Here is a 14,446-nt window from a genome sequence, read left to right as displayed (position 1 = left end):
AATCCAGGCTCATGCAGACAAGAACGGCATGCATGGTTTCTATGATGCAGTTAAGGCCATCTATGGCCCCAGAAACTGCTCCCTGACACCCGTTAGGTCTGCTGATGGAACAACTCTCATCAAGGATCAGGCTCTGTTAGTGGAGCGGTGGGCCGAGCATTTTAACACCCTGCTCAACCAGCCCACCTCAGTGGACTCAACTGTACTGGCAGAACTCCCTCAACAGCCTACCTTGCAAGACCTAGACCTCCCACCATCTTTTAAAGAAATCCTACATGCAGTCAAGACCCTAAAAAACAACAAAACCCCTGGACCTGATAATATTCCAGCTGAAATCCTCAAAGAAGGAGGCTACCTCTGTACGAGGACACTGTATCTCTATCCTTGAGGTGTGGAGTCGCGAGTGTGTCCCCCAACAGTGGAAAGATGCCAACATTGTGGCCATTTATAAAAACAAAGGAGACAAATCCATCTGCTCCAACAGTAGGGGTATTTCACTGCTGGCCATTGCTGGAAAGGTTCTAGCCAAGATCATGCTCCGCAGACTAACACTCGCAATAGCCAAACAGGTCATACCAGAGTCACAATGCGGCTTCCGAAAGGATAGAGGGACCATTGACATGATCTTTGTGACACGCCAGCTCCAGGAGAAATGCAGAGAACAGCACAAGGATTTATACATAGCATTCATAGACCTCTCAAAGGCATTTGATACAGTTAACCGGGCCCTGCTGTGGCAAGTCCTGAAGAAATTTGGATGTCCACCCAAGTTTCTTACCATTCTTGGACAGTTTCACTCAGGAATGATGGCCCGAGTGGTAGTGGGGAACCGCAGTTCTGAGCCCTTTGGTGTGCAGACTGGAGTCAGACAAGGCTGTGTGCTAGCCCCAGTCCTGTTCAATATCTTCTTAGTCTCTGTTACAACACTGCTACGAAGGAGGCTGGAGAAGCAGGCTGGAGTCACCATTGACTTCAGGCTTGATGGTAACCTATTTAACATCAGGAGGTTTCAGGCAACCACCAAGTTGACCTCTGAGACCATTATTGAGCTACAGTATGCCGACGATTGTGCCCTGGTAGCTCACACACCAGAAGCTCTACAAAACACTCTGTCGGCAGTTGTAACTGCATACAGGAGAATGGGACTGATTATTAACACCCAAAAGACAGAGGTAATCTGTCAGTTGACTGCCGGCCTCCCAAACCACCCAACAACCTTCACAGCAGAAGGGCAACAACTGGCCACTGTTCCTGCCTTCAAATATCTGGGAAGTATGCTATCCGACACCTGCAAAATAGACGATGAGATTCAGCACCGCCTCAAACAAGCCTCAACATCTTTTGGCCGTCTAAGGAGAAGGGTTTTCCAAAACAGCAACCTCAATCTCCACACTAAAGTGCTTGTTTACAGAGCAGTGTGCATCTCCACACTACTCTATGGATGTGAGGCATGGACCATCTACAGCCACCATCTCAGAAGCCTGGAGGCCTTCCATGTAAAATGTCTCCAGAGGATCCTTGGCATTATTTGGGAGGACAGGGTGCCACACACAGAGGTGTTGGAGCGGGCAGGCAGCTGCAGCGTGGAGTCTACCCTAAAACACCATCAACTCAGGTGGCTTGGGCATGTTATTCGCATGCCCAGCGAACGACTCCCACGAAAAGTCCTCTACGGCCAACTACGCCTTGGTCAACGCACTGCTGGTGGGCAGAAGAAGCGGTTCAAAGACCAAATGAAGACCACACTAAAAAGATGTCAGATCAACCCCTCTTCTTTGGAGGAACTTGCTTTCTGCCGCACAACCTGGCGCTCTCACATCTCAGAGGGAGTGAAGTACATGGAAAACCAGCGCACACAACACCGTGTAGCAAAGCGTGCAAAGAGGCATGCTCGCAAAGCTACCACTACCCCCTCCAGCACCACTTTTACATGCCCGGTCTGCAACCGCAACTGTGCATCCAGGATCGGACTATTCAGCCACCAAAGGACCCACAAATAGAAGAAGATGGTCATCATCGGGCACGATGGACAACCAGCAAGCAAGCAAGTGTGTGTGTTGTTGATGGTCAATTGAAAAACGTATTCATAGTTTTTCCTTCAAGCATTGCTTTTTTATGTAGGAATTGAGAACTGCCCCCCCCCAACCCCTATGTACACACACACACTCATATGCATGCACACGCACGCACACGCACGCACATAGACACAAACTCATGTAATGAACGTAAATAACTATGGATGGGTCAAAATGTGAGGAGTGGGGGCGTCCGGGTAATGCGGCGGTCTATTTCATTGCCTACCAACACGGGGATTGTCGGTTCGAATCCCCGTGTTACCGCCGGCTTGGTCGGGTGTCCCTACAGACACAGTTGACCATGTCTGCGGGTGGGAAGCCGGATGTGAGTGTGTCCTGTTTGCTTTACTGACGCCTCCTCTGGTTGGTCGGGGCACCTTTTCAGGAGGGGGGGAATAGCGTGATCCTCACACGTGCTACGTCCCCCTGGCGAAGCAACAACAACAGAATTCCTCACTGTCAGGTGAAAAGAAGCGGCTGGCGACTCCACATGTATTGGTGTGGTAGTCTGCAGCCCTGCTCAGATCGGCAGAGAGGGTGAAGCAGCGACCGGGACGGCTCGAAAGAGTGGGGTAATTGGCCAAGTACAATTGGGAAGAAAAAGGGGGGGAAATCCAAAAAAAAAAATGTCAGGAGTGAAATATCAACCCAAACCTCAATTTTGTCTGTTTTTCTCCTCCAAACTCCAAACTCTTCACTGGTATTTCTGCTGTTCTGTTGTTGGTCTCTGCTTACCTATCTCTGTTTTGTTTGTGCTCTGTAGAGAGTCCTGGAGGCAGAGGAGAATGGGGACGGTTTCCACGATGATGAAGACTTTGAGGTTGACACCCCGAAGAGGAAAAACAGGAACAGAGGGAAAGTGAGTGTCACAGACAGCTATATTCTGTGTGCATGTGTATGTGTGTGGGTGAGAGAGAGAGAGAGAGAGAGAGAGAGAGAGAGAGAGAGAGAGAGAGAGAGAGAGAGAGAGATTGTTGTTGTTTAATATCATAATCATTGTTGTTGTTGCTGTTATTATTATAATCATTGTTGTATTGTGTTGTTGTTGTTTCACATGCTTTGGCAATATGTACACAAACGTATGTCGTGCCAATAAAGCACATATTGAATTGAATTGAATTGAATTGAATTGAATTGAATTGAATTGAGAGAGGTGGGGGGCAGGAGGACATGAGAACGAGATTTAGTTGTATCTTAACCCCTGAGCATTCAAAACAGTAAGGTTCATTAGGATCATCATCTGGTTTTGAAATACTGACTGATGAAATTCAGGTTATGTCTGAATGCAATACTGCCCCTGCAGGGTATTTAGTGGCGGATGCTTTTCATTGGATGATGTGAATTTAATCAGGCGGTCTGTATTTCTGAACAGGGCAGAGGATCAGGTCGCAGGAAGACAGAAGCTGTTACCAACGATGACCAGGACAAGCCTTACGTCTGTGACAGTAAGAGACAACGAAACTCTTGATACCCGTTTTTGCATCAAGAACCATTTCATGTGATCAGTAACAATATTAGTTTGGACCACATCTAGGCTCTGAATTCAGATTCACTTTGGCTCCAGCACATGAGTGAATTGATGATGAGTGAATCGGTTAGATGTAGTGTTCGGTCTGAAAACCGTTTTCTTCTGTTGTTTAATAAATGTAAAATTCTGCTGGTGGGGTGACATATTTCCTCTTATTTTACAATCCACTTTCAATGGAGTCAGGAATTTTCCAGCAGCAAGGTGAAAATGTGAAACGCATTGATTTGCACCAGGTGCAATTGAAATGATTGCACCCATTCAGAGGACGTTTTTCTAAGATACTAGAATAAAACCTTGTTGAGATTAAATAATCATTCACAGCTAAGCTCGTGTAATTTGAAAACCCTATTTACCCAAATATTACCATTAATTGTGAATTTTCCTTTTCATTTTAGATTAATTCAAGAGTCACATAATAAGATAATGTATTGCTTGTGTAAAATAAATAAAAGTTCATTTTATCCTATATAATGTTCTCTACACAGTGTTTATATTTAGTGTTACTCGAATTTAGTGTTACTCCATTGGTGACAATCCCATTTCTCCAAGTTATCCCGAAATATACTCAAAAATACGTTTAGGCAGTGGTAGCAGCCATACAAACATGTCTCTGCTGAATGACAGAAGCTAAGCAGATGTGGGCTTAGCTAGTACTTGGATGGGAGACCTGGGAAAACTGAGTTGTTGCTGTAAGTTGTGTTGGTGGGCCAGTAGGGGGCAGTCTTCCCTCTGGTCCTAATAACAAAAAAAGCCCAGTGCAGTGACAGGACACTGTGCTGTAGGAGATGCAGTCCTTAGGGTGAGGCATTAAACCGAGGTCCTGACTCACTGTGGTCATTAAAGATCCCATGACACTTATCGCAGAGTTGGGGGATCCCCGGTGTCCTGGCTCTCCATCTGGCCACCTTATCATCCCCCCATGTAAATGGCTCAATGATTCCTCCCTCTCCACCTCAAGCTGATGTGGGGTGAAGCGTTCTGGTGCAAAATGGCTGCCGTGCATCACCCAGGTGGGTGCTACACATTGGTGGTGGTTGAGGTGAGTTTCCCCCCTTCAATGTGAAGCGCTTCGGGTGTCTAGAAAAGCGCTATGTAAATGTAATTCATCATGATGGTAGAAAAATGTACTGGACGGTTCATTTGTTTTAATCTGTCAAAAGCCATCTCTCCCTCTATTCCTAAAACATAAGCAGCTCTCTGCAGCATGAAAGAAAAGAGTTTGCTGCTAATCCAGACCTGGCTGGCATGCAACTTTCCTAGTTGGAGAGAATCCCCCTGGCCACCGTGGGGATGTGCCATAAAGAAAGCTTCTTTGACCAAGCCTCAAACGAATGAATCTCATCCTTGTTTTGTGTTTTGTGTCTTGTTCTGTCCTTCTTTTCTTTTATTGTTTGCTTTTGTGTCTTCTCTGTTCCAGATAGATACAAACAAAAGCATAACTCAAAAAGGGCTGAAGAAGGTATCTGAACCTGTCCGCCATCTTTTTCTCTCCAGGGGGCTTATGAGCTGTTCTAATTATACTGCTTTGTGTGAGCATGGGCATCTGGTCTGAGAATGGCTAACTGAATGCTAATCCATTGGAGATTTCTAATGCTTTCGACGCTTCAAAGTTGCTGAGACGTTGCTTCCTCAAATCGGTGCAGGCATTGCATGACACTAACACCATGCCACGTGCTTTAATGCTTGCTCATTGCCAGGCATGCACCAGTGATCTGTAAGAACCAGCTAAGGTGGCTGTGCTGTGCTGTGCAGGCATGCATGTTTCTCAGGCTTCTTTAGCTGTGACGTGGAACAACCTACAGATGTAGCCATAGTAGAAGTACCTTTTTACAATGTGCCTTGCTTTACGACCACACCACGAGAATTTATTCGATGCTTGTAGTTTTGATAAATGACAAGCCGAAAGAGGGCAAGAGGGCACAAGCAAGTAACTGCGACGGCAGTTGTTTCATCGAATGGGTGAGGTTTTGCATCGGTGCATGCCTTTTTAGTCTAACCAAACATGGCTTGAATGAAAGATTGATGCATGACGGGGGACCTCTATGATGGCTACAGCTGTAAAATGCTTGCGCTGAAAGGTGCCAAGTTGAACAGATGAACTACAACAAGATAAAAAGTAGAGTGGAACAGTAACTTTCCAACTTCCGTGACTTGACAGAATATGATAATAGCCTTATATAAGTCAGGGTATTGCAACACAATCAGCGATCTAAGAGCCCTTAAAAATAAGCTGTTTTGGAAAGCAGTTGTAGGCTGATTGTTTTAACAGGTCTTTGTGACCTGATCTTAAGTAGCTACCAAGCATTTAAAATGGCCTCAGTAGACCTATAAGCCCAGTAGTCCTATTATCTGATGGGTCTTTTTTTCCTCTCTGTCCTGTCTGTTGTATTGCATTACTGCGACTGCCTTTAAGTGGTGATTTCACAGCGTTTAAAATGCTCTTCTACCTCTTAAGGTGAAATGTGTCCTGTGAATGGGTACAGCTCTCTCGGTAGCACAGTTTTTGCAGCAATCGGAGATGCTCAGCAGTCAAGAAACCAGAAGAACAGCTCACTTTTGCACTATTATATGACATCCATATGTCTGCTATATTCTGATACTTCATCTGTTGAGAATCAGGCGGTTGGCCACAGTTATCCTTTTGTATTGTGGTGTGTGTGAATTATTGTGGTAAAAATGTCTGTTCAAAAAATATATTACGCATATTTGCTTCATTTTACATCCCCCTATACACAGAAGATAACATTTTAGTCTCTTGCAATAATATAAAATACAGCCACCCTAACTGGGAACCAACTCAAAAAACAGCAAGGAGTTAAAATAGTCACTTGTAAGTGACTAAGTATTGAACCAGTCAATCGAATTTTTTTCTATAAAAAAAATATGAGGCAAAACTGCTGACTGTTTGCTATAACTTTTGCTCTGTAAGCAATGAAGCCATGATACAGCAGGACAAAGTGTTGTCAAGGTTCCTTCTCCGTCCTCCACACTATCGTCTTAATCGTGATTTCAGCAGCTGTGACGGTTGAGTTTGAGCAGGCGGTTAGTCTAAATATGGCAGCGGCCCCCAGGTCACCATAGGTCTCTGTTTGGTTCTGATGGATCTGAGCTGTGTTATCTCCAGTCTGTGGAAAACGCTACAAGAACCGGCCCGGGCTGAGCTACCACTACACCCACACCCACCTGGCAGAGGAGGAGGGCGAGGAGGAGAAGGAGATGGAGATGGCTCCGTCCCCTCCACCACGATCTGAAAACCATAAACGTAAGAGTAGGCTGCCCGGCCAGTGGCGGTCACGCCAGCCCAACACACACAGACACACTAACATTAAACTGACACACGGACACACAAATATCCATGCAGTGCTATTCACTCATTCACTCATGCATATGCACGCACCTCTCTGCCATTCAGTTTCGAGTGGCCCAGATGGCTCCATTATTACAGACTGTCTGATATAATTAATCCGGAAAGTAACAACATTCACCAAAGCTGGAAGTCTCCTTCTTACATGTATCAATGCACTTTTACATGTACTTTATTCTTCTATTCCCTGACTCTTGATGCTCTAAGGTGCTCCAACACTAAATGCACTCGACATGCATTCTTGGCCATGGTAAAATTACTATTCATGGGGACATCCGGGTGGCATGGCGGTCTATTCCATTGCCTACCAACAAGGGGATCTCCGGTTTGAATCTCCGTGTTACCTCTGGCTTGGTCAGGCATCCCCACAGACACAATTGGCCGTGTCTGCGGGTGGGAAGCTGGATGTGGGTTTGTGTCCTGGTCGCTGCACTAACGCCTCCTCTGGTCAGTCGGAGTGCCTGTTTGGGGGGAGGGGGAACTGGGGGGGAATAGCGTGATCCTCCCACGCGTTACGTCCCCTTGGCGAAACTCCTCACTGCCAGGTGAAAAGAAGCGGCTGGCGACTCCACATGTATCGGAGGAGGCATGTGGTAGTCTGCAGCCCTCCCCGGATCGGCAGCGGGAGTGGAGCAGAGATTGGGACAGCTCGGAAGAGTGGAGTAATTGGCCAGATAAAATTGAGGAGTAAATGGGGGGAAAAAAATCCTCAAAATAAAAAAGATTACTATTCAGCAGTCTATTATGCCAGTGCCAGTTGGTAACATTTGGATTTTATCTGTTAATTGCTGGCTCTTGTCAGTCGCTTTGGAAAAAAAACATCTAAATGTGTAAATGTAAATCGTAATGTAGCTGTCCCCACTGACAGCTCAAAAGGGCCCAGATGGTGCCATCATCCCCAATGACTACTGTGACTTCTGCCTGGGGGACCAGGACTCGAACAGGAAGACAGGCCAGGCCGAGGAGCTGGTCTCTTGCTCTGACTGTGGACGCTCCGGTAAGTCACCCCTCTCCGACACCTGGAGGGTATCTGTGGAAGCATGGTGGACATTGTACACAGAACCTTGTACACCAGAACTCTGCATTGATGCAGAGCATAAATGATAAAACAAAAGAACTGTCTTTTTGCTTTTACACCACAACAGAAGACCGAAATTTGTGCAGCAAATTTAGATTCGGAAAAAATATCCCACGCTTTTGTTTGGACATAAATCTCTTGTAAGGCACATCAACAGCTCAGTTATCATCACAGAGCCTAATTGTGGTGTCCAGGAAAGTAGAAGGGCCAATTTGATAATGTGGAAATCAAAAACGGGATTATCAAAAGCACAAAGGTTAGTCCCATTTCATACCATGACGCAACATTTTTCCAAGTCATCATTGTCATACCTACCTGTGAGTACCATCGCCTACCGCAGTCTAAACTGATATAATTAGGTAAGTATGGTTTACAGTGGGTTGTGTTGTGATGGTGGTTTATGTAGGATGTCATCTCAATGGGTTGTCAATGAGCCTTGCCTTGTAGCTGCTGAGACCTGAGAGCCAACAGTTTGAATTGTTTGCATTTTTTTTTCTTTTAATAATGACAGTGACTGGTAGCATTTGCTGCTTGCCTCCATCTTGCATGCTTCTTCATGTCAGCTTGTCGCCACATCCACCCGTAAAGACTTTTGTCTGTAGAAGATAGGAACTCGCTCTTTTGTTCCTCCGTTTTCATGCTTTTCCTTCATGGCACATTTGGCTGCATTTTTGTTTCATTTCCTTTTTTTTTTTTGAACTACTAGTCAAGGCTGCTTCTGTTGGACCTCAACAAATTCATTGATGGATTCACTCCAACCATCCCATATACTAAAAAAAAAAAAAAAAAAAAGATGATCATTTCAAGCAAGAGAACCATTTTCTTTTTTGTCACAGTAGAGTTGCCATGGTTTGCTATGCTATGGAGTCTAATAGAGCAGCTGTGAGAGAGTGTGTAGCCTTGTCTCTGTTTCTCTGACGCTGATGTTTTCATGGTAGTTGGAAGAGGAGGAGTGAAGAAGGATGGGAGGAAGATGAGTGCTCTAGAAGAATTGTTCTGCAATGCGTCAGACAGCGAGGCATCCACGTTTCATGGCTTTGAGGATGCGGAGCTGGAAGGCATTTTGCTTTCAGATGATGACGCTGAGGCCGACAGCTGAGAAACAAGGCTGCTCTTTAGCTTCGCTTCATCGCAACACACGCATTTCCCAGTTGAGACGTTTTTGTTAAGGGGCCACTGAAGGACCGTGAAGGCACAGAATGAACTTAAGTTTCTTTACCTTGACGGCAAAGTTCATCTCTATCTGCAACAGCTGACTCTGGATTTGTTTTTGGTTTCTCTGAAGGGATGAGGATGCATCCGCCTCAGAGGAAAACTGAACTCAACAGAAGAGCTTTTTTCTTGCATATTTATCTCCCTGATGAATACAGAGTCATTTTTTTCCAAACATCCTGGTATGGATTTCACTGCTCGGTACTGAAGATTTTTTTTTTTGTCATTCACAAAAGAAATAAAAGGACACAAACTTGGCTGTATTATGTAGTGTAAACAAGTCACAGACTAAACTTCATGGCTATAGCTGTTACCTCTGGATTAAAAAGGCTGACAGCAGACACTGTGGGCCAAGAACAAGGAATGATTGACATGAGGTCTCCATGGCAACATGAACATGAAGGGCCAATAATGTGGCAGGTGGAGGAGTGTACGTGGACTCTTGAGTCACTCCATTGGCCAGAGCGGCCAGGTAGCCGAGAGGTAAGAGCCAATCGGCATTCAATTGCTCCTCTCCGTTCATTTAAATAGGCCCTTGTATTTATCCACAGACACCCGTCAGAACAGGGTAGATATGCTTACTCTACCGCCGCATGGCGTGTGGCGTCCATCTAAACTGATAGGCCATCACGCGATCACAATTAATTTCCATTTTATTGTAATTCATTTTATTTGTGATACAGGCAGCAGCTTTTTTTTTCCATTTCAAATTCCAGTCATGTCGCATTTGTCTTTTCATTGTGCCTAATGTGCTGACAGGAGAGGCTCTCAGTCTGTTAGGAGAGATGTGTTCTGTTTTTGGCTGCCCTCCCTGTCCAGATAAATCCTTCATTATGGCTCTTTTATGGCTCATTGATACCCCATTGATAACGGCTTGACCTCTGAAGATGATGCCGAGCTGGCTCTATGCATGAGATCCTGATAGCTTCGCAACAGTGTTATGCTGTACAGGTTCACGGTATGCCGAAATTAGGGAAATTGCTGTAATGGTAAAATATTGGCTAGCAAAACAACAGACTAAAGCATTTTCCAAGCCATATCAAAGTTGTTAAATGTGTTGTTCAGGCCGTCATTTTATGGATCAATGATATTTTTCCCCTATTCATGATGGTGCATATATATATCTAGATAGATAGATAGATAGATAGATAGATAGATAGATAGATAGATAGATAGATAGATAGATAGATAGATAGATAGATAGATAGATAGATAGATAGATAGATAGATAGATAGATAGATAGATAGATAGATAGATAGATAGATAGATAGATAGATAGATAGATAGATAGATGTAGGAAAAAAACTTCAATGCATTTCAGTACAAGCTTATATATATAGCTGCTTGTGTGTGTATGTATATATATATATGTATATATACATATACACAAGCAGCTGACGAGTGCATTGAACATGAAACAAGCTTGTTCTGCCATTTAACAACTTTGAGTTATAAAAAAATATATCTTTGCTCCTGAATTGTTGAGCTCTTTTTTCTACATCGAAGGTTTCATTGCAACATCCTGATATATAAAATCCAGTTAGTCAAGTAAATTTTCTATGAGACAGAGTACAAGCCTGTTTCATGCTCTAAGCAATCATCAGCTGTCAATGATGGATTATTTTGCTCCTTATTTGTTGAGCACTATCCCTACCATTGAGTGTTTCTTTTAACAGTTTATATATATATATATATATATATATATATATATATATATATATATATATATATATATATATATATATATATATATATATATATATATATATATATATATAGTGCTAATAATATTCCCAAGAGAATTTTCTGCCTATTGTTTTGGTATGAGTCAGTGTAATGATTTCTCTTTGCATGATCATCTCAACTGTATTCCCCCCCCCCCCCAAGTCCATCCAGCTGGAGTGTCAATAGTATGGCATGCAGTAGAAATGTAGAGTCTTAAGCCATATGTGGACACTTGCTAATCATATACTGTTTGCACCAAAAACACAGTACATAGTGATCCTCTTCTGCACTGGACACACAAATCGGTGGCCTGCAGATACAGGGCTATTGCAAATGGCTGCCTTACTGATCTCAAAATTTGTAGAGCCAGTCCTGGGTTCACTCCTGTAAGGAGTCATTCAATTCAGGTTGAATGAGAGGATTTTCTTTAAACATTGAATACAGAAAAAAAATAGAACTTTTCGTATTCTGCCTTTTAAAGACCTTCACATTAACAAATGAAACAGTTAAAACTGCAAGGTCTCAGCATAGCGAAATAATTCCACAATTGTTTTTATTACACTGTCAGTTGACAAAGGCATTGACACAAGCAAATTTCAGTCTTTTTCTTTTTTTTTTGGCCAATAATGGAGGTATATTAGATATGTAAAATGCTTGTCAAACAATGGAAACGGTGCCTTATGGTACTCTGTAAAGACAATCACTTTTTCAGTGCTTCCTTGTTTCTTCCCATCTCTCCTTTTCTTTCCCCTTTTTCTCATTTCCCATTTTTCCCACCTTGCCTCCACAGGTCATCCCACTTGTCTGCAGTTCACAGAGAACATGATGCAGGCGGTCAGGACGTACCAGTGGCAGTGCATTGAGTGCAAGTCCTGCAGCCTCTGTGGCACCTCTGAGAATGACGTGAGTACGGCAGGCCCGTCAGCAGGCATTCTGGGACATACAGTACGCAATCATGGGAATTAACAGTTGCCAAATAGCAATCTCTGTATGGCACTGCATTTGTCAACACAATGCAATTATTGTCTGGATGTGATGATCGTCACAAGGTTATCCAGATCTTTATCCCTCCTGACTGAGTTTGACCTTTATATTTCTCCTTTTTACTCTACAAAATGTTCCAGCCATTTTGCCACCTGTCAAACATAATACACCCTGTCATTTTTTTAGTAATTTGCCTTGCAGGTTTTACACATGGCAAATTATCCTTGATGTAATAAGGTTTTTTTTGTGTATCTTAGTTTAGAATTACATTTTGAGTGTATATAGGGATAAAAAAAACTAGTTAGTGCATTTGATAAAAGCAGGATATAATAAATAACAAGCAGTAATTTATAGAAATAATTATTGTATTTTGCCCTTTGTACAATGCAGGACCAACTCCTGTTCTGTGATGACTGTGACAGAGGCTACCACATGTACTGCCTGAAGCCCCCCATGACCCAACCCCCCGAGGGTGAGGGCACCGCAGCTTTCATATTACATTGGATTTGTTGAGTTATATCACGTGTGAAAGATACCTGTGTACAGCTTGGCTCTATAAGAAAAGATTCTCTCTCTCTCTCTCTCTCTCTCTCTCTCTCTCTCTCTCTCTCTCTCTCTCTCTCTCTCTCTCTCTCTCTCTCTCTCTCTCTCTCTCTCTCTCTCTCTCTCTCTCTCTCTCTCCCCCCCCTCAGGAAGCTGGAGTTGTCACCTGTGTCTGGACCTGTTAAAAGACAAGGCCTCTGCCTATGGAGACCCATAAGGCCATAGACAACATAACCTCTCAGTACACATCTACACACACACACACACACACACACACACACACACACACACACACACACACACACACACACACACACACACACACACACACACACACATACACACACAACAGTGCATTATCAGGCTCAGGGCAGATTGTCAGTTTCCTGTGTGAGGAGTACAGATCCTCTACCTCTCGTATTGCCATGCATTTCAGAAGCAAATATAGCTACCATGCAGTCTCAGTCATTAGTCAGCCAACAACAGCATGTACGTACATCATTCTCTACCTCACCACTCCATAAGTGATGGCACAAAGCCAAAGCAGGATTGATACAAGCCAATACTGTGTACAGCAAATGCTTTACCTATACATTATTGTATTCTACCTAGGTTTGTGGCTGTAGGATAGCTTTGAACCGGTCGAAATGGAAGCAAATGTCTTTGCTAATATCATCCATTACTTTCAGTGTTTTGAGATGTTTTCCTCCAGTGGTTTTGCTAAGGCATTTTTTTCTTGCCTCTGTAACTATGACATCTAAAGCAAGGGTATAGGACAGAGAAGGGTGTTTGAGACTAATGTTTGTCTTAAGTTTTGCTTTCCTGTTCGCTCTTCTCCTTTGTTTACGCCTCACGGCGACATTCCTTTTCTATATCTGGTCACGCTCGACGTTAGTGAAACCATTTTTCACAGGATTTGTCAAGCATACTGGAATTTATACCCGATGCCTAAGTGGAAATGGGGAGATACAGAGGGCTAGACAATTATTCCTTCTGAGTCTGACAGTATTTTTAGTCCATGTCTGTTCTCTGTATCATCTTGGTAACCAGGACACCAAGGTCATTAATGGGACATCATCCTTGAAAAATACTGAACTTCTCTTTACCCGTACGTATCAAAACCCTTATTTATGCATTTCCAACCCTGATCTACTGTTATTGTCCATGGCGTCATTCCTGGATTAACCTGTGCCACATATTTATAACCCAAATTCAGCTCCCAAACAGCCACAGCCTGTGTTGTGGATTATCCTGGTATGTAGGAGCTGACACGGGTTCATTTCTAGTTTGCATAATTACAGTCAGTGAATGGTGTGCTGTTTCAAAACACTTAATTTTTGTTTTATATATATATATATATATATATATTTGTGAATGAATGTGAATATGTGCATTAATAATGCCCCCCCCCCAAAAAAAAAACGTGGTTATCATTGGATATTAGGATGCACCCCTTTGCATGTTGTTTTATGTCCCGACTCAGGTGTGCAGGAACGTTGGTAACACCAAACTAATCCTCTGCTTTCGCAAAAGTGATGATGTATGTTAACGAAGCACCAAGACTTAAGTTCAAAACTTCACAGGTACGATGCTCATATGAAGTGCAGCGGTGCTCAAAAGCGAAATTGCATAGCCTTGCCAAGGTATCCGATTCACCGTTTGTCTTTTGTGTTGGGATTTTGTATTTAATATTGCCTTTCGTCGACAATCACAAGCTAGCAAGGAAACGCGAAGGCAGAAGGTTTTATTTACATGTGCTTCCCCCCATGGCCAATTCAAACGGCCTTTATAGCTCCCTTCTGGAAATTTCTCTGATGTCATTTTTGTTGAACACTATCACCTGCAGTTACAGTATTCTGCATTTTGTTAAAAGTCAGTGTTGCATTTTGGGTCAAATTAAAGACTCCCCCCCCCCACAAATGTCACTTGTCTTTAA

General features: G+C 43.3%; 1 protein-coding gene across 1 annotated transcript in view; it reads left to right on the top strand.

The window, feature by feature from the left end:
• Positions 1–12,763, top strand: part of dpf3 (double PHD fingers 3) — a 35,062-nt gene extending 22,299 nt beyond the window's left edge. The window contains exons 5-12 of the mRNA XM_056294674.1: positions 2,839–2,934; positions 3,448–3,520; positions 5,021–5,062; positions 6,728–6,865; positions 7,836–7,964; positions 11,774–11,886; positions 12,358–12,439; positions 12,660–12,763. Coding sequence (XP_056150649.1) covers positions 2,839–2,934; positions 3,448–3,520; positions 5,021–5,062; positions 6,728–6,865; positions 7,836–7,964; positions 11,774–11,886; positions 12,358–12,439; positions 12,660–12,727 — 741 coding nt within the window. The 3' untranslated portion in view covers positions 12,728–12,763. The remainder of the gene's footprint in view (positions 1–2,838; positions 2,935–3,447; positions 3,521–5,020; positions 5,063–6,727; positions 6,866–7,835; positions 7,965–11,773; positions 11,887–12,357; positions 12,440–12,659) is intronic.
• The last annotated feature ends 1,683 nt before the right edge of the window (positions 12,764–14,446 follow it).

The sequence above is a fragment of the Lampris incognitus genome, chromosome 15 (assembly GCF_029633865.1).
Source record: "Lampris incognitus isolate fLamInc1 chromosome 15, fLamInc1.hap2, whole genome shotgun sequence".
NCBI lineage: Eukaryota > Metazoa > Chordata > Actinopteri > Lampriformes > Lampridae > Lampris > Lampris incognitus.
Note: the sequence above shows the minus strand (reverse complement) of the source record. Positions and strands in the feature narration are given on the sequence as shown.